Here is a 20,764-nt window from a genome sequence, read left to right on the forward strand (position 1 = left end):
CTTCTGTTGGTGGTGGCTTATTATTTCCAGGTTCCTTACCAGGACCTCCTGTCATAAAATAACTCACATAAATGGTTACTATATGCCTTGATAGGGTGGGCAGTTTCAGTGCGTTTCACAGAACATTTCTATAAACACCAGTTCATCGGTGTTTATAGATTAAGGCTGCATCATGGCATTTATAGGGATGCTTTCCACAGACACGTCCATAGACTTTCCAATGGTTGGATCATGGTACTTAACAGGGACACTTTCCATAGACTAGACAGACAGATAATAATTATATGCATTATATGAAATTTATATTTATGCAAATTTTAACTGTTATCTTTAGGGGTTTTATGGCTTATACCTAATAATGTAGGTCAATTTATAGCTTCCAAGTCAGCATATTCAAAGGACAAGTTCAGAATAGAGTGAGAAATCAAGAAAATTTATATTTCAATAATTATTAATTTCTTAATCCTGACAAGAAATAAAATATGAGTGGAGAGAAAAAAATAAGATTAAATCTTAGATGGTATCTTGACAAAATCACATTATGTGTCAACTATAAATTGCTACTTGCTAAGAGCACTGCCAATAGCTGAACACTTACTATCTGCCCTGTGCTGCTGCAGCTGCCAACTATCAACACCCCTTGAGAGTCCAGTGTGGACTGAGGCATTCTGTGCTCCAGGCAATCTAGTCAGACAGGTTTTGGATAGTTGGTCATTTTCAGGAACTGATTTCATCATCCCAATCCCTGCATCTCATGATTAGAAAAGCATTAAATCCCTTGGTAGTGACATCAGCTCTTTGACTACCGGAAAATCTTTTGTAAACTGAATATTTAATTGTATTGAACTCCCCTTCACCAGGGGCTTCGCTGGTGGCTCACTGCTTGCAATGCAAGGGACCTGGATTTGATCCCTGGGTCAGGAAGATCCCCTGGAGAAGGAAATGGTAAGCCACTCCAGAGAATTCCATGGACAGAGAAACTGCAGGTTACAGTCTATGGAGTCACAGAGTCTGACATGCCTGAACAATTAACACTTTCACTCTCCCCTTTACCAAAATATAACATATTGATCTCTCCTGACCCACCTCTTTGGAGCAGTCTCTCAGAGCTATCTGAGGTGCTGCCTCCTGCACTGCAGTCCTGATTTTGTTACAAATACAACTTGTAATTTTCAAGTTGTGCATCTTTGTAGTTGACAGAAATCTGAGTCTTACTTACTCATGAACAAAATTAAATGTTAAGTTGTATAGCTAAAATTCTGTTTTGTGGCATAAATGTATTTTTCAGTGACTACCATGTAGTTACTTTTTAGCATGTGAGATGAGTGCCATTGTGTGGTAGTTTGAGCATTCTTTGGCATTGCCTTTCTTTGGGATTGGAAAGAAAACTGACCTTCTCCAGTCCCGTGGCCAGTGCTGAGGTTTTCCAGTAGTCTCGTATGGATGTGAGAACTGGACTGTGAAAAAAACTGAGCCCCCAAGAATTGATGCTTTTGAACTGTGGTGTTGGAGAAGACTCTTGAGAGTCCCGTGGACTGCAAGGAGATCCAACCAGTCCTGGGTGTTCTTTGGAAGGAATGATGGTGAAGCTTAAACTCCAGTACTTTGGCCACCTCATGCGACGACTTGACTCATTGGAAAAGACTCTGATGCTGGGAGGGATTGGGGGCAGGAGGAAAAGGGGACAATAGAGGATGAGATGGCTGGATTGCATCACTGACTCAGTGCATGTGGGTTTGGGTGAACTCCGGGAGCTGGTGATGGACAGGGAGGTGTGGCCTGCTGCAATTCATGGGGTCGCAGAGTCCGACATGACTGAGCGACTAAACTGAACTGAACCATGCAATTAAATGACAGTAAAACTAAGGAGGTTTTTAGTTGTTACAACAGGCAGATAGCTATGAGAACAGAAATGGAGACAGTGGCCATGTGGCAGGAAATTATTCGTCCTGTAAACAGCAGGGGTCCATAGGTAGACAAAAGCAGGAATGTCCAGACTGACAGGAATTCACACGTTTTCAATGATAAGTGTCCCAAAGCCAGCAAAGAAATGTGGGGAATGGAAGGAATCTCATTCACATGTAAAGTGAAAGTGAGGTGAAGTCGCTCAGTTGTGTCTGACTCTTCGTGACCCCATGGACTGCAGCCCACCAGGCTCCCCTGTCCCTGGGATTCTCCAGGCAAGAATACTGGAGTGGGTTGCCATTTCCTTCTCCAATATCCACATGTGACATATTGCTTATTTTGCTTTCATTACAAAAAGGTTAGCCTTGCAAAAAAAGAAATACTAGATCATGCATCAGCACCATGACACTTCTGATTTAAGCTAAATAAAGACAATGGTCCCTCCTCCCCTCAGGAGACTGGAGCTGGGATGAAAATCAGGGAAAGGACCTCCAAAATCCTTCCCCCTTTTGGTTTGTATGCCCTTCATAGCTGGTTTACCAAAGAAGTGCTGAGTAGCACCTCCTCACCTATCTGCCTATTCTCCCTCTAAGGACAAACCCTTGCTTAACTAAAACACTCATTTTACTTAACTTCCTATCTTGAAATTCTCTTTGCAATAAGGCAAGAACCTTAAACTCACTGGGAACAAGATTATTTATTCATGAAGAAGGAACAAATATAGCTTAACAACTAGTAGGAAACTTTTTTTTTCATTAATAGGAGAGACTGATTTACCTTAGAAGTCACCAAATTGAGAGTATTTTTAGAGGTAAAAGCAAAAGTATCTTTAACAACTTAGCAGAAATTACAACAATTCAAAGTTTAATGGAGTATTACTCAGCCATTAAAAAGAATACATTTGAATCAGTTCTAATGAGGTGGATGAAACTGGAGCCTATTATACAGAGTGAAGTAAGCCAGAAAGAAAAACACCAATACAGTATACTAGTGCATATATATGGAATTTAGAAAGATGGTAACAATAACCCTGTGTTTGGCAAAACTAATACAATTATGTAAAGTTTAAAAATAAAATAAAATTTAAAAAAAAAAAAAAAAAGAAAGAAACAGTGATGTATAGAACAGTCTTATGGACTCTGTGGGAGAGGGAGAGGGTGGGAAGATATGGGAGAATGGCATTGAAACATGTATAATATCATGAATGAAACAAGTCGCAAGTCCAGGTTCGATGCACGATACTGGATGCTTGGGGCTGGCGCACTGGGATGACCCAGAGGGATGGTATGGGGAGGGAGGAGGGAGGGAGGTTCAGGATGGAGAACACATGTATACCTGTAGCGGATTCATCTCGATATTTGGCAAAACTAATACAATATTGTAAAGTTTAAAAAAAAAACGAAGTTAACAGTTAGGACTGGACAAGGAACAGACTGGTTCCAAATCAGGAAAGGAGTATGTCAAGGCTGTATACTGTCATTCTGCTTAATTTATATACTGAGTACATCATATGAAATGTCAGATAAGCTGGAGTCAAAAGATTACTGAGAGAAGTATCAATAATCTCAGATGACACCACCCTTATGGCAGAAAGCAAAGAGGAATTCAAGAGCCTCATAATGAACATGAAAGAGGAGAGTGAAAAAGCTGGCCTAACATTCAACATTCAAAAAGCGAAGATCATGGCATCTGGTCCCACAAGCTTCATGGCAAATAGATGAGGAAAATATGCAAACAGTGACAAGCTTTACTTTCTTGGGCTCCAAAAAGAACTGCACATGGTGACTGTATCCATGAAATTAAAAGACAGTTGCTCTTTGGAAGGAAAGATATGATAAACAGCATATGATAGATAGGTATGATGGACAGCATACTAAAAAGAAGGGACATTACTTTGTTGACAAAGGTCCATCTAGTCCAAGTTACTTTTCCAGTAGTCATGTATGGATGTGAGAGTAAGACCATAAAGAAGGCTGAGTGCCAAAGAATTGATGCTTTTGAGCTATGGTGTTGGAGAAGACTCTTGAGAGTCCCTTGGATTGCAAGGACATCCAACCAGTCCGTCCTAAACCACATCAGTCCTGGGTGTTCATTGGAAGGACTGATGATGAACTTGAAACTCCAATACTTCGGCCACCTGATGTGAAGAGCTGACTCAACTGAAAAGACCCTGATGCTAGGAAATATTGAGGGCAGGAGAAGGGGACAACAGAGGAAGAGATGGTAGGATGCCATCAGTGACTTGATGGATATGAGTCTGAGCAAGCTCTGGGAGTGGGTGATAGATAGGAAAGCCTGGTGTGCTGCAGTCCATAGGATTGCAGAGTGGAACATGACTCAGCGACTGAGCTGAACTGAACGTTTAATTCCTCGGAGTGGAAGAAGAAAACAGGGATACAGACCAAATAATAAAAGTGTGTCCTTAAATGATGGCCAGCTTATGCAGGAAATTGAATAATGTAAGTTATTTTTAATAAAATATCACTTAAATTAAAGAACTTTAAACAAAAAGAACATCCATTTATGAATTGCAATACACATAAAATTTCATTCAAAACCTAAGCATTAAACATTACTTTAGGAATGCAGCTAACAGGGCTTCCAGGTGGCTAACTCTTAAAGAATCTGCCACCGAAAAAAATCCAGCATAACCAAACACAAGTAAACAGGAAAATGTCATTAACAACTGATGTAATAAGGGCCTTTAGTGAGAATCTGTCAGGTTCTAAATAGAGTCTGAATATAATGAAAGATGGGCGGGAAATTCTAAAACATTAAAGTCACTTTTGCCCTAATTCATTGATAAATGTAAAGCAATGTCAGTCAAAACTCCAATGGCTTATGGAACTATATAAAGGAAACAGCCAGAAAAATAAAAGATAAAATTGAACAATAATAGAGTTACTTCCGAAGTAATGTGCTACATGGCAATACATAGCAGAAAATTTCATTAAGAGAAGTAGAAACAAGAGCTGAGAAAAAGATGTGCATACTTTTTAACTTTTATGCTAGTTTTTACTGGAAAAATTGGTGTTTCACTAAGAAATGAAAATAATTCTATCATATATCACAGTAAGAAAAAAAATAATAGATTAGGTATAAAAAGCCAAACTAACACTTTTAGAAAGTTATGTAACACTTTAATTTCAAGATAAAAATTCCTAACACAAAGTACTAAAAGTTTACAATACATACAGAACTAATGAAAAATCACAAATGCAAAGTCTTCTCTAACACAAAAACATCAAATAAAAACAAGCAACATACAAGAAGATAACCCCTTTAAGTCAAGACAGTTTCAAGGACTTTTTCCCACTTTTAGATGATTTAAAATTCATAGTTACTAAACACTAAACAAATTATGCCTTTATATTCAGCATACACAGCAAAGCCTGGGATACAGAGTTCTATATCAACATACACAAGAAGAATACTTCGTTGTGCAGGTTTTTTAACACTGTTTCTAAAGCAACTTGATATTCTTTATTACTAAAAACCAGTTCAATGGCTAGGGTCAACAGAAAGGTACAACATTTCTTACATCAGGAGCATTTTCAACAGGGAATTTTACATTTCTGGGTTAATTGCCATTTTCAAATTAAGCCAACTACAGGAACCTTCAGGTCAAACTGATTTTAAAAACAGTAACTCATTACACATAAACTGTAGAGAAATTTAGTTATAGTTGAAATTTACTTTTTATTCTCTGTACTACAGACAACAAATTCATTTTTGTCGAATGAACACTTTAACAGGATAGGCCTTGAACTTTGGTTATAATTTTCAGAGTTTACTCTTTAACATGCTCAAAAACAGAATCTTTATAGCAATGTTTGGGAGAAATTATTTTCTAGGTTGCCATTCTCATATACTCACGAATGCTGTCACTATTATAACAAGATATCCTGTCAAGGATCTTTCTGTTGCTCAAAGTTTCCAGGGTAGGTAATACAGACACTATCATAATGGATTCATAGGAAATAATTAGAAATTATGCTAGGAAGTTTATATTCTTATTCAGTCCTCACAAATACTACAGCACAACTAAATGAAAGTTATGCTTTCATAATGTCTAGCATCAAAATAGCAGTTTGAGATCTGGTTGCAATTTCAGAAGTTACCAATCTAACTACTTAAAAAATATCCTGTTCTTTCTCAGCTTTGTACTAGGATCAGTAACTTACTGCTTACTTTGTTCCTGCTTACCTGGACAGTGTTGCCTTGAACTTCATGTGAATATCAATGTCACTTTTATGCACTATCCTTTGTCTTGAAAATGTATTCAACTATGCCTTTGACTTCTAACATTTGGAACAATCCTAAGAAATTTCTTAATCTGTCTTCTGAGTTTGCCTCAAATATTGTTAACTGAACCTTTAAAAAGTAAATTTCCCCTAATTTGCTGTTACTTTAAAAGGAAATTGCAAATCTCTCCACTAATTTTGCCAATTCCATGTGTCCTGCAGCTCTTATACTTGTTTCTTAATAAAAAGTTGATGTATTATTATTGATACCTAAATCTACCTATAAAAACCCTTAACTTTCCTTATAGATAAGCCTATACTTTGGGGTTAGATCAAGTACTCCAAAATGAAGTTAAAATCATCATTACTTAAAACACTGCCTTTCCAACAAATCTAGAACTATTTACTTTCATTAAGATACATACTCAGAATACTTAACTAGTTCAATCTCAACTTAGGTACAAATTGTTTTCTTTTTAATCATGGCACTTTTGTCATTAGCCACTTGAATGGCTAAGAAAATTGATACTTAACTTTAGACTTAAACATTTTAGTCATATATCTAAATTTTCTTCTGATTTATACTATTGTTTTAAAAAGTTGGACACAACATTTCAGTAAAGACGCAAACATCACTTTCAGGTTTTTTAGAGACTTGTCAAACCTTTTATACACTGCTTTCAAAAATAGCATGTAGTATTTGTTAACCTAAATAGAAAGCAGGTACAGCTTGCAATGGAGAAATACCATATTGCTTAATTCTGAATGCATTCATGTGCAAAGACACAAAGGGAAACTTTAAGCAAACAGCACAATTCACCCTCCAAACAAGTGTTTTTATGCTTGTTTAACGCACCAGTAAAATAAACAGTGGCATTTCGCAAAACACACTCTGAAAATTTAGACATTAAATTAAAATTTTTTAACTTCTATTTTTCAATTAGCAGACAACTATGAAATTACTTTGAATAACTCTATTTTTCAACTTATCTGAATAATTCTATTTTTCAATTTATCTGAAAATTCATGGAGGGTAAAGTTTACAGCTCTTCCCTCCAAAGCCAATGCTTTTTCTTCAGCAGTACTCAAGTATGAATTAAAACAGAAACTCACACAAAATTTTCCCATGCCAAGAAAACATGGTATGTGAGTATTATTTTTAGTATCTGTTTCGGCCTACTCTTTCAGATCGGTTTCCCCCATGACCTCCCCTGGAAGCCTCATAACCTGAGCTACTGTATGACTCATGAGGAGCAGGGTACACCCTATCCTTGGAGGATGGAAATCCTTGTTCTTGTCTTCCACCACGGTCACGACCACTTAAGTATGTATCACTTCGGCTGCATGAGTAACTTTTCTGCCCTCCTCCATTTCTATCTCTTGTACTGCTATGATCGTCATAGTGACGACCTCTGCCGTAACTCAGAGGTGGACCTCTTCCTGATACAGCACCGTGGGAGCCCCCTGTGAAATTAATAATTGATAAAATTATAAAATTTTCCCATTACTACTATAACATGACTATAAAGTACTAAATCTTTCAAAGGCTAGCCTTTATCTGCCTCTGTGGTGAAGATATGAATTAGTAGCCATGGTGAAGGGGCTTTCACATTTATTTAAAAAGAGCAGTATTTTTACCTCCAGTGGTTGAGAAGGCAATGGCAACCCACTCCAGTGTTCTTGCCTGGAGAATCCCAGGGACAGGGGAGCCTGGTGGGCTGCCATCTATGGGGTTGCACAGAGTCGGACATGACTGAAATGACTTAGCAGCAGTTTAAAGTAAATATTAATTTTTTTGGAAAAGACTAAAATTTTGAACTTCATAATGTTCCTATGCTTCATACTCTTAATAGCACTTTTGTTTTTAAAAATGTTACAGTAATTTTTGTGATTAAAAAATGTAAGCTGCCAAATTACCCTTCATATCATTTTAAGTGACTGATCAAAACTAATTCAAACCAATCAATTAGGTAGAAATTACTTTTTTTTTTTCCTGAGAAATTAGAAGTAAACTTGAGTAAATGATGTAGATCTAGCATGTCAATTCTAATTCTGTCCTTTCTGAGTTGTAACTGTACTCTTACCGTAACTCCTATATGAATCCCTGTAAGAGCCTCCACTTCGATGTTCAGAATAATCTCTATCACGGCTTCCACCATAGCCATCATGATCACTAAATTTAAGAGAATTAATGTTAAAGAAAAAATTTCCATAAGTTATTTGATTAGAAACAGAATTGTTTATAGTACCTATGTCCTCTAGAGGAATGATCATCCCAAGAACTTGAATGGCCATAATCATGGTATGCATAGTCTCTAGATGGTGGAGCATAATTCTTGGTGTCTCGCGAACTTGGATCTCTGCCTGAGTAACTTAAAACAAACAAACAAAAATAAATGAAAAGAATTCATACTGAATTCATACAGAAGAAAAAAGTTTTAAATTCAAAGGATCTCAATATACTTTTCTTCAAGGAAGATATATAATGATGAACAAGAATGTAAAACACTGCTTAACATCATTATTTTTTTAGGAAGAAAAAAAGTTTTTCAATCTGAATGAGACACCTACTCTGCACCTAGTAGACAGGCTAACCCTAATATAAAACATCAGGTGTTGGTGAGCATGCAGAAATCCTGTGTGTGCACAGTAAATAGAAAGCTGTGTCAGACTCTTAGTGACCTTGTGGACTGTAGCCCACCAGGCCCCTCTATTGATGGGATTTTCCAAGCAAGAATATGGAGTAAATTGCTGTTTTCTCATCCAGGGTATCTTCCCCACCTTGGGATTGAATCTGAGTCTCTTGCATTGGCAGGTGGGCTCTTAGCACTGCACCACCAGTGCAGTTATGGAGAAGATGAATGGTTCCTTAAAATACTGAAAATACTGTATGACCCAGGAATTCCAATTCAGAGTTTACACTCTGAATTGAAAGCAGGTACTCCAATGTTTGTACGCTTTAACCATAAAGATGGATAAACAAACAATGTTAACTATACATATAATGGTAGTTTAACCCCCACTCAAAAACTGAAGTACTGATTCATGCTTCAGCAAGGATTATCTTTGAAAACACTCACACTAATGGAAAAGCCACATATTAAAGGTCACATATTGTTAAGGCTTCCATGTGGCTCAGTTGGTAAAGCATCTGACTGCAATATGGAAGACCAGGGTCCAATCCCTCAGGAAGATCCTCTGGAGAATGGAATGGCTACCCACTACAGTATTCTGGCCTGGAGAACTCCATGGACAGTGGGGCCTGGCAGGCTACAGTGAACGTATGATATATTCAGGATTAGGTAAATTTACAGACACATGACGTAGGTGGGTGTCTCCTAGGGACACGGGGGGATAAAAATGGGAGCAACTGCTTATAGATTTTGTTTTGGGGTGATGAAATGTTTTGGAACTGAACAGAGATAGCGGTTGCAGAATTCTGAGTATTTTAAATGCTACTGAACTGTTCACTTTTAAAATTTTGTTAGATACATTTTACCTCAACAAAATTAACTATGACTTAAAAATTCATGTATTTTATTTTTCTTTACCTGTCTTTAGTGGCATAACCATAATCTCTTGGTGACACATAGTTATCCCTCCGAGAAGACACTGGCTGTCTACGAGGACCTCCTCTGTAATTTTCTCTCCGCAATACTGGACCTTTAATTTTAAAATGCTTACATAAGTATCTCAGAATTGAGAGTAATATTTCAAAGAAAAATTCGAAAGACTGGTGTGTCTCCTCTCTCCAAAACAATTGAAAAAAAATACTTATAAAATCCGATTCATGCACATTTAGCTTGCTTTATAAATGTAATTTCTGAACATTTTATTTCCTGACATCTTCTGCTCCCTGTACATTTTGGATAATCTTTAAATTACAAGTAATAGAATCTCTCAAACTTTGAGTAAAGTCTAATTATTTTTTTGAAACTATTTTCACAGGTTCAATCACAAAGTAGTTGATTTTTTCCTAATGTTGATAAATTTAACATAAACTGCAACCTGAATTACTGACCTTTCCAAATGATAGTACTATTGAGTTCAACTACTTATTAGCAATAAAGGGCTCATTTGAAAAATGCTACCTCTTCCAAAACAGGAAAACTATTTACTGTAAATAATACTCACTTCTTGTGCTAATTCTTACTAATTCCTGGTGGTCAGACTTCTCTTGTTTTGTTTGCTCACTAGGCTAATAATCTAATGAAACTTTAGGTTTCTAAGCTTCTTTTGTATTTTGAAATCAATACCATAATACACTTAGCTTCATTAATATTCTATACATAAAAATGACAATTTGATAATGATTCAAAGTTTTTAGCTGTATCAAGAGCAAACAATGTAAAAATATGTTAAGAATCCAAACTACAGTTAATATGACAAGTTTCAGTTACTGTTTATAATTACATGAACCAGGTAGCCAATATAACATAGCTAAACTACTCTACATTCCAAATCGCTGACTCATAGGATATTAGTTTTCATGAAAATACTTGATCTTGAAACCACGTGAAAAATCCTACTAAGCAGCAAATGTTAGCAACTTCAAAAAAAAAAAAAAAAACCCAAGGAATTCTCTAGCAAGCATAGATTTAAAAGAAATGTCTTCCCCACTTCTATGTTAATCACCTACCACACATCTATAATTAGATGCTAAAGAATTATTTTTCATCCACAAATCAACTAGTGATCAACAAACATGTCCATGTAATTCTCTTTTCATTTTGCTTCTTAAAGTTAAGGATTGATTTTTAAATAGCTCACGTTTACTAACTACTCAGAAACAATAGTCTCTATATTATGTAACGTTTACCTCGTCCTCTCATTCCACTACTGCTTCGCCCTTGAACAGAAGGAGCAGATCTTTTAGGAGAAGGACCTTGACATCTTGAAGATGGTCCTTTTTTAACTGGATAGGGTCCTCTTGAAGAGCTCGTGTTGAGACTATATCCATTATCACCTGTATTTCAATGCAATTTTTTAGGTAGAGTAAACATTCTTAAAGTTTAAGTTTTGCTTACTGTTTATAGATCTTTAATAAAGAACTACCATTGCCTTCAGCATTTGTATTTGTCTAAACCAATAAAACTATTTCCTCATGTGATACATCAGTTAGTACAATTCAGTCAGTTTGAAAAATTTATGAAATGATTAAAGAACCACTGCTGTGATAGTAGTCTGAAGAGAATAGAGGTGGTGGAGAAAAACCAGGATAAAATAAAATTTTAAACACACTGGGAGGAAAATAATTCATACAATTCTGGTGTCAAAAAAGCTTTTAAAAATGTAACACAATAGGTGTTATGTCAAAACAATAAAAAATATGCACCTAAAAATATAAAAAACTCCTTTTATAGGAAAAAATGCAACTTCTCCAACAACCTTGGATCATTTAGTAACCTAGTACATATTTACTTGGAGTAAAAACAAAAAACCCTGCTTTTAAGTGAATCCACACAGATCTGCTTTGTTCAAGGATCAACCTTTACTGTTAATTTTTCAAGGAAAAGGCTATGTTCTGTTCAACTCTAATAGTATTTAAGAATGCATGGTAAGTAATGAAATCTTTTTATCTAACTAGAAAAATGTTTACAGATATATTCCAGTTACACTTGGGAGAGTACACTTTGCAGAATATGAGCTAGTAAACTTTTCTCATCTCCTGAGAAAATAACAGAACTGTGTGATCTTATAATGAACACACCCTGTAACAGAACTTTTAAAAATATTTTCTAAAAAATCACACATCTGGTTGTCAAAAACAGAAGTGAAATGTTTTATTTTTCAAGATTGGTTATTGTTAGTAGAGGAGACAAAGTTTGTTAGATATATGGAAGTTTATGAATGGAAAGTGCCTCCCTTCTTTCTTACCAAGTAAAAACTTCTTTGAAAATATTTCATAATACCATTTGCAGTAACTCACTGTTCTCTAACACACACAAACATGCATATGTATGTACATATATGTAATTATACATACAAAACAGAGGCTTTTACATCTGTATCAAAGACAACTTTTCCAAAATGCAAATTTTATTACAACAGAACCCAGGAACAAAAGCACCACATCAAAATGACAGTGGAGAATTGCATAGAGTTGTCTGCACATACATGCTCAAGACAAATACTACAAGGTCAGTCCAAAAATACACAATGTTCACCCCTGAACTGTGTTATCTGTTATGTAATCTTCAAAGTTCTCCAGTACTTTTTACAATACAGTAGGACTACTCTGAGAGTATATAAATGTCTTTTTAATAGTTTAAATAAAGTTATTTGCCAAAATTGGAAAATTCTAATGTATGATCAACAGCAATGAACTGTGTAGAAAAACTGTTAAAGAGGCATCAATAACAATGGTAAAAAAAAGAATAAAATTTAAGCCATTTCCCTGTAAGATGATGAACTTTTTTTGCACATAAGTAATTTTATAACTACAACAATTCTTTACAACTTAGAAATAATTCTGATTATCAATAATGGTAATTTTCTCATTTAATATATTCTTGTAGATTATTCTTCTCATTAACAATGCAATAGAAATTGAGATTTACTAGATGTTCAAACTTAACAGTTTTTCAGTGCTATGGCGTCCTTGTATTTTAATACATTACCAAAGTTTCCTCCATGAGACATACGCCCTCTTGCTCCACCAGATCCTCCTCTTTCCCATCTCAGATTTCTTGGATGGCCCCTGTTTCTTGCAGGGGGTTGCAGTTTCTGTCTACCACCACTTTCAAAAGATGGTTTATTGGCTTGTTCTACTTTAATTGTTTTTCCATCCAAAAACTATAAGATTAAGTACAACATCAGTAATGTTACATAAATTTTAACTTATTATTGCAATGAATTAAATCAGTATTTTTCCCCAAAGCAAACATTTTTTTCCTGAAATGACTGTGCTCTTCAATATGATGAACATGACTTAATTGGCAATTGCCTTTCCTAAGTCATCCAACACAAAGCGTATGTATTTACTATTAGAACTTCCTGAACGGTTCTCTGGTATTAAATGATGAGTATCTCTCCTTTACCATGAAAAAGCACACATTTTTATTTTCTATAACATGCTTCATTTTAGTAAATTTTCCATTTAAAATTTCAGTTTCCCAAGGGTATGTAAAAGTATGCCTATTACTTATTCAAAATAATTGTTCCTATCATAATTATATTTTAGCATTTGTTCTATTAGACACAAACATAAATTTTCTCAATATAACTGCTGCTCTGTATTTACTCTAGTTCTAATAATTTTCTTCATTTTTCTTTTTTTAAAAATAGAACCTTTATTTGGCCATTAACATTTCTTGCCTTATACAACTGTTTTATTTTCTGTTCCCAGGGGGTTACTGACCGTAATGCTACTTCGTATTTTTCAGAAATGCTTAAATTTAATCTTCCAATATCTGCCTTAATATTTTACAGAGACCAAAAGGAGTTTTGAAAACCTAATAGGAATCATACTATATAGACTCTTGTTATTTCACATTATTTTTGGAAAACAATTTTAAATCCTAAATTTCCACCAGGACTTCTGGCTGAAATGGCCTCTAGATCAATATAATCATCCTCAAAAGCCATTTTCCCCTCATCTTAGGGTCTCATTTTCTATATCTTGGTTCAAAATATTTTCCACAAATTCATGCAGTGTCTCTTTCCCAACTCAGGATTTAGCAAATATTCCTAGATATACTGAAAAAAATAGTATGCACCACCCGATGAGCTCCACCAAAATTACTACTTTATTTTCCTTAACATTTCTGCGTGTAAAATTAATGTTTCTATTTGTACGTTTTTTCCCTTCACCCAGAACGCCAGTGCTTAAGAAAATAAATATTTTGTCTCATCCACAACCATTAATCAGCTAACTAAATTCAATCAATGCCTCGCAATATAACACCTATTGAATAAAAATTACTCAAGTGTAATTTCAGATTACATGTTCCAGTGCTTGACAACTAGAACAAAAAAAAAAAAAAAAAAAAGAGGAATTAGTTACCATCAAGTATTCTCAAGGAAAATTTATCTCTGTGACCCAAAGCTGAGTCAAACTTAACTTTTAGGTACTACCATATCTGAAAAATTAAAGGACAAGGGTCAACATGTGTCACATGTGTGAAATATACTAGAACCATAACTGTAGATAATAGGGAATTAATGTATTTGCACTAAGGGAATGTAGAAGTTCCAGAGATAATTTAACAACAGGATATCATGAGTACAAAAGCCTATTACCCACAATATAAAATGGGGGAGATACAGACTTCCTTTTTATTTAATGTAACAATCCACAGACGGGGCACATCCTGGAGCAAACACAGTGCTCCATAGCTAGCTAAAGAAATGGGATGGGGAGGGAAGTGGGAGGGAGATAACATTTGTATGCTTATGGCTAATTCATGCTGATACACGGCAGAAACCAACACAATACTGTAAAGCAATTCTCCAATTTTTTAAAAAAGTTCAGCTTCTACGGGACAAATTTTTATTCCTAACACTGATACACTGAAGAGTGACTTAAATAGAAAATGCCAAGACTTAAAATACAGTATGAAATACGGGGAGAGTGCTGAAGGTTAAAACCTATTTGTATTTACACCTGAATGTTAACAGAAGACAGATTTAATCTGTTTTGTTAATGCTGGTATTAACTTCAATCTCTTCCCAACCAGAGGAACTAGTATTTATGTGACAAAAAGGAGTGAAGCCTTACAAAGCATTATACTACTGTAACAATAAAGAAATCTATGCTGCTGCTGCTAAGTCACTTCAGTCGTGTCCGACTCTGTGCGACCCCATAGACGGCAGCCCACCAGGCTCCCCTGTCCCTGGGGTTCTCCAGGCAAGAACGCTGGAGTGGGTTGCCATTTCCTTCTCCAGCGCATGAAAGTGAAAAGTGCAAGTGAAGTCACTCAGTCGTGTCAAACTCTGCAACCCCATGGATTGCAGCCCACCAGGCTCCTCCGCCCATGGGATTTTCCAGGCAAGAGTACTGGAGTGGGGTGCCATTGCCTTCTCCAAAAGAAATCTATAAATAGCATTAAATGAAGAACATACATTATTAAGACTTACCTTTCCATTCATTTCTTTGGCAGCATCCTTTGCATCTGCGGGGCTCTCAAAAGTAATGAAAGCAAAGCCTCTCGACTTGTTTGTGTTCCGATCCTTTATCAAGAGAACTGTAATACACGTAAAGCTTTTAAATTTAAAATGTCACATAAAATTGAACTTTACTATTTTCAAAATTATCACTCCTTTGACAATTTCTCATAAGACCCTTTAACATACTTGAATGTTATCAACACAGTACAAACTTTTGAAAGTTACTTAAAAACAAAAATCTATATATCGTTTTATACACGATATAAAAATATCACATAATTTGATTTTTATATATTACTCCTAGTATTCTAAAAATGAACAGTAAATCTCAATAATTCTACTATTACCATGTCTTATTCTCTTTCACATCCCAGGACCACTAGTACATTTTAAAGGCACTGTTTTCTTCCCTTTTCAGTAAGAGGAGACCCTTTCACTGACTGCCAAGTACTTGCCCAATTAAAAAAACAAAAACCTGAAACTACTCATAGTTGTCCATGGATATATATCAAGTATACATTTGCTTTAAAGAGTTACGTATGTTGATTCTAGAGTTCGATTCAGTTCAGTCACTCAGTCATATCCGATTCTAGAGTTACCTTCCACAATGTGACCATATTTCCCAAATTCAGCTTCAAGAGACTCCTCCGTTGTTTCAGCACTGAGGCCTCCTATTAACAGTTTTCCAGGCCGATCTGCGTCCATCATTTTACTGTTAGGTGGCAAAAAATATACCACAGAACAAATTATGAGCCAAAATGTTCCAATATCATTTAAAAAGAACTGAACTTTTAAAAATGTTTACTTAAAATACAAGGAAGCTTGTAACGCAAAAAGGAAAACAAGCCCTGACCTAATGAATGCTGTTTTTTTACAGATAACAAAAACCTGTAAGTTTAAATTACATTAGAAGGCCGCTGGAAAACTGTTTTGAGCTGCCGTGTTTAAAGAATTCACTCATTAAAACCTAAATACAGTATCTAAGTTTTATAAAATGTACATAAAATACACTAAACACATTTTCAAATTTCCCCATTTTCTCACGTTTATATTGATTACACAACAAATAATCTGTAAAATACACTTAAATTTAAAAACTTCTACAATACTAAGTCATAAAAGCCACAAGAGAATAAAATACTTTGCTGAGGAAAATTTAACCTGTGGTTACTTATTTTGGTAAACTAAGAATCATAGCTCCAGACAAAATAATGTTAACTTTTATGAACATTAAAATTTGACCATTTTTGTTAAGTTAATCAACAGTTCAACATTTGAAAACTTTAGTTTTAAGTCATATAAGTAAAATGGTTCGGTATACTGGTTAAGTTTTTCAACTACTGTCACTATCTCAGAGAAAAACTGCTTAAAAAAAAAAGAGTGCACGTGAAACAAAATGGAGCCTGGGCTGTTACATCCAGATGCGCAATTAGCAGACTCAAGGCAAGGGAGAAAATCTGAGTTATACACCAAAGCAATATCCCATGACTAGTAGCCAGAAGCCAAGAGAGAAAAGCTGGATTAGGCACCAAAGCAACAGCCCCCACAACTAGCAGCCCCAAGCCAAGGGAGAAAAGCCAGTTTAAACACCAAAGCAATAGTCCGGTGCCCTAGCAGCCCCAAGGCAAGGGGGGAAAGCCAAATTACACACTAGAGTAACATTCAGCCCAACTAGCAGCCCCAAGTGGAGGGAGAAAAGTCGCGTTACCCACCAAAGCAGCATTCCGCACAACTAGCAGCCCCAAGCCAACGGAGAAAAGGCGAATTACACACCAGAGCAACATTCTGCACGACTAAGCCCCCGCAACTAGCAGCCCCAAGCCAAGGGAGAAAAGCCGGTTTACACACCAAAGCAACAGTCCGGTAAACTAGCAGCCCCAAGGCAAGGGAAACAAACAAACAAACAAAAAAGCCAAATTACACACTAGAGCAACATTCCGCCCAACTAGCAGCCCCAAGTGGAGGGAGAAAAGCCGCGTTACCCACCAAAGTAGCATTCCGCACAACTAGCAGCCCCAAGCCAACGGAAAAAAGCCAAACTACACACCAGAGCAACATTCTGCACAACTAGAAGACCCTAGCGGAGGGAGAAATTTCGCATTACACACCAAAGAAGCATTCCGCGCCTCTAACAGGCACCAGCCAACGGGGAAAAAAATGCATTACACACCAAAGCAACATTCTGCATGACTAGCGGTCCCAACTGGAGAAAGAAATGGCAACCCACTCCAGTATTCGTGCCTGGAGAATCCCAGGGACGGGGGAGCCTGGTGGGCTGCGGTCTATAGGGTCGCACAGAGTCAGAGACGACTGAAGCAGCGGCCCCAAGTGGACAGCAAAAAAGCCGCATTACACACCAAAGCCACATTTTGCGAGAAACCAACGCAACATTCCACATGACTAGCAGCCCCAAACCAACGGAAAAAAGCCGAACTGCACACCAAGGCAACACTGCACACGACTAGCAGCCCCAAACCAACAGAAAAAAAATGAATTACACACCGAAAGCAACCAACATCCCGCCCTAGTAGCCATAAGCTTGTGGAGAAAGATCCAGCCTTACACATCAAAGAAAAGTTACAAAGCAAAAACAGCTTTCTCAGTCCCAGGGTAGGAGTATATGCCCAGTATATCCTCCCACAGCCAACATCCAGACATTTCAAACCCCCTTCTTTATCCCACCCCCGCTCCGCCCCCACCTCGTCCATCCCATCCCCAAGCCCTCCATTCAGACAAAAGAACCCTCAAACTTCACTGGCTTTCCATTGCTACTTCAGGCACTGATTCTCCAAGGAATAAAAATTAAAGATATTTTTCAAGAAATAAACTAATAAGACTTTTCAGGATAATGTACACACACACACACACACATGTATATATATATATACATACACTCAGCTATTAGGTCTTACGGGAAAAAACCTGACAGGAAAAATCAGTCTGAGTTACCATTTTTCTCCAGTAAAAACTGACACTATACCTATAAACATGTTCTCATAAGGTATAAATCTGTTTTTTGATCTTAAAATGCCCAATTCTTTACCTTTTTTTGTCTCGTTCTTCCGAACACACACCACCAAAGCCCCTGAGTCGACTGCTAGCTAAACTAATTTTGAACGCAGCCCTGCCTCTTCCGTCAAGCGCATAAGGAACCGGATGTACGGCACGAGGAGACGAGCGTAAGGAACCTGGATGTATCGCGAGATGAGCCGCAGAGAAAGTAGGGCAGGAAGAAAATACAGAGGTGGAGGAGGGGTAAATGGAGACCTTTGAGGGAAAGTCTAAAAAAAAAAAAAAAACCCAAAAATAAAAAGAGCAAAATATTCTACTAGGTTTACCAGTCGGGTTAACTTAATCACTATAAAATACAAAAGAGAACTTTTACCATCACATGTTTTCATAATTTATTGCCGTCTCATATGTCACCAATATGATCACTCTTGAGTGGCATATTCTTTAATTGTGTGATTTTCCTTTTTCTTAATACAAAAGAAAAGGATAAATAATGAAAATATTTAAACCATTTAGGAGTTAAAAGCCTTAGTGTCTTTGAAGTAAACATATTTGGAATTTTCTCATTAAGCAAATAAAGGTAATGTTTTTCACTAAAAATCCCAAAAGTAACAAAATGAAGAGATCCACTAAGGATAAACTCTGCAATTTCTGTCACCTCAGCTAATGCATGTCTATACCTGAAAGAACTCTGCTGACAGATTATTTTTCCCTATATAAAATTCTTCCTTCTAGGAATTAACATGTAAAATCATATCTAATAGAAGAAAATACACTTAACGAAGGAGAGAACTAAAACTTATTTTCCAAGGGTTTCTTTAGAATTTATCTAGTTTATATAGCCATTATATATATATACACATAGTCGCTTCAGTCGTGTCTGACTCTCTGCGACTCCATAGACGGCAGCCCACCAGGCTCTGCCATCCCTGGGATTCTCCAGGCAAGAACACTGGAATGGGTTGCCATTTCCTTCTCCAATGCGTGAAAGTGAAAAGTGAAAATTGAAAGGGAACTCACTCAGTCGTGTCCGACTGTTAGCGACCCCATGGACTGCAGCCTACCAGGCTCCTCTGTATATGGGATTTTCCAGGCAAGAGTACTGGAGTGGGGTGCCACTGCCTTCTCCAATATGCACATATGTACATAAATATTTATACATATATATTCATACATATATGAAATTTAATATACTTATATACATATATATGTAAGTATATTAAATTTTACTATTCTTATAAAGCAATACTATAGCTCCATTTTCAGTGCTTATGTCTTATTTTAATACTGATGTCTACTAATCTTTATATTTCCCCGTTTACAAAAATACTTAGAATTTCTTAGTAAGCCATTATAAATAAGTAATATAGTGTTGACTGGTTCTTCTAAAGTAGTGATTGATCTTTCTAATATATCTTCTTTAGGTAAATCCATGGAGAAGGAAATGGCAACCCATTTTGGTATTCTTGCCTTAAGAAGCCTATGGACAGAAGAGCACTGGGGCACTGGCGAGCCCCAGTCCATGGGGTCTCAAAGAATGGGACAAGACTGAGCAAACATACTGTAGGTAAATGGAGCTTCTGTGATGACTCAGTGGAAAAGAGTCTTCCTCCAATACAGAAGACCTGAGTTTGATCCCTGGCTCAGAATGATCCCCTGAAGAAGGAAATGTCAACCCTCTCCAGTATTCTTGCCCAGAGAAGTCCACGGACAGAGGAGCCTGGCAGGTTACAGGCCATGGAGTTGCAAAGAGTCAGAGACAACTAAGCAGTCAAGAACATGTAGGTGAACAACTCAGCAGTGAAATCATGCACCAAAGGTAAACACACCTTAATATATTTGTATAGTTTAGAAAATCGTTTTTAATGTAATGCTTACCAGTCTATTAGTATTAATGTCTTACTACAGAACCATTCTAATAGAATATGTCTATATTACTATATTCTTACTTGAAAGTTTTCCTATGGCTCTATTAGTATTAGTTACCTTTTTTCATTTCACCAGGTAAAATGGGCCCTTTGTTTTCATATCTCTTTTGGAAAGTAAATGCCATTGATGGATTTTACTGATATTGCAGTAACTAATGTTACAAAAATTAAAACACGTAAGCAGTTACAGTCAACTAATAATCAGATGATAATTAGTTCAAATAAAGAATTACTACATTAACCAATGAGAGTACACATTTGAAAAGCATTACTGGAAATAAAGCATTATGATCGCTGCCATGAGAACATGCTCCAGTGATTTAAAAAATGATTCATACACATGACAGTGATTTGTCACTTTCTGTACACTTATCAGAATAAATCAGCCATTTATTGTGATACAAAAATGTACACTGCAGTGCAGACACAGTGTCCCCTGCCCTGGGAATGCCTGGGTAGGAACTGGTGGCCAGGGGTGGAGTAGCTCAAAGGAGCCAGAGGCCAGTGGTGGATAAGGGTTGCAGCTGGAGCCAGAGCCAAGATAGAGAAGCTACTGAGTCCTTCATG

General features: G+C 36.5%; 1 protein-coding gene across 1 annotated transcript; it reads right to left on the reverse strand.

Annotated features, from left to right (window-relative positions):
• Positions 1-7,308: 7,308 nt before the first annotated feature.
• On the reverse strand, positions 7,309-15,965 carry LOC138986795 (RNA-binding motif protein, X chromosome-like). The gene is made up of 8 exons (XM_070366723.1): positions 15,857-15,965; positions 15,228-15,334; positions 12,770-12,944; positions 10,969-11,115; positions 9,701-9,812; positions 8,399-8,521; positions 8,234-8,322; positions 7,309-7,613 (listed from the first exon to the last, which is right to left on the reverse strand). The coding sequence occupies exons 1-8, from the start codon at positions 15,963-15,965 to the stop codon at positions 7,309-7,311; spliced, it is 1,167 nt and encodes a 388-aa protein (XP_070222824.1).
• Between the last annotated feature and the right edge of the window lie 4,799 nt (positions 15,966-20,764).

Source organism: Bos mutus, unplaced genomic scaffold (genome assembly GCF_027580195.1).
Source record: "Bos mutus isolate GX-2022 unplaced genomic scaffold, NWIPB_WYAK_1.1 CTG163, whole genome shotgun sequence".
NCBI lineage: Eukaryota > Metazoa > Chordata > Mammalia > Artiodactyla > Bovidae > Bos > Bos mutus.

Bases quoted from the DNA above. Each gene is read 5' to 3' on its own strand.
- LOC138986795 (XM_070366723.1), bottom strand. From the start codon at position 15,965: ATGATGGACGCAGATCGGCCTGGAAAACTGTTAATAGGAGGCCTCAGT. The intron at 9,813-10,968 runs GTAAACGTTACA...TTAAAATTAAAG, and splicing joins TAGTGGAATGAGAGGACGAG to GTCCAGTATTGCGGAGAGAA. The intron at 7,614-8,233 runs GTAAGAGTACAG...TTAATTTCACAG, and splicing joins GGATTCATATAGGAGTTACG to GGGGCTCCCACGGTGCTGTA.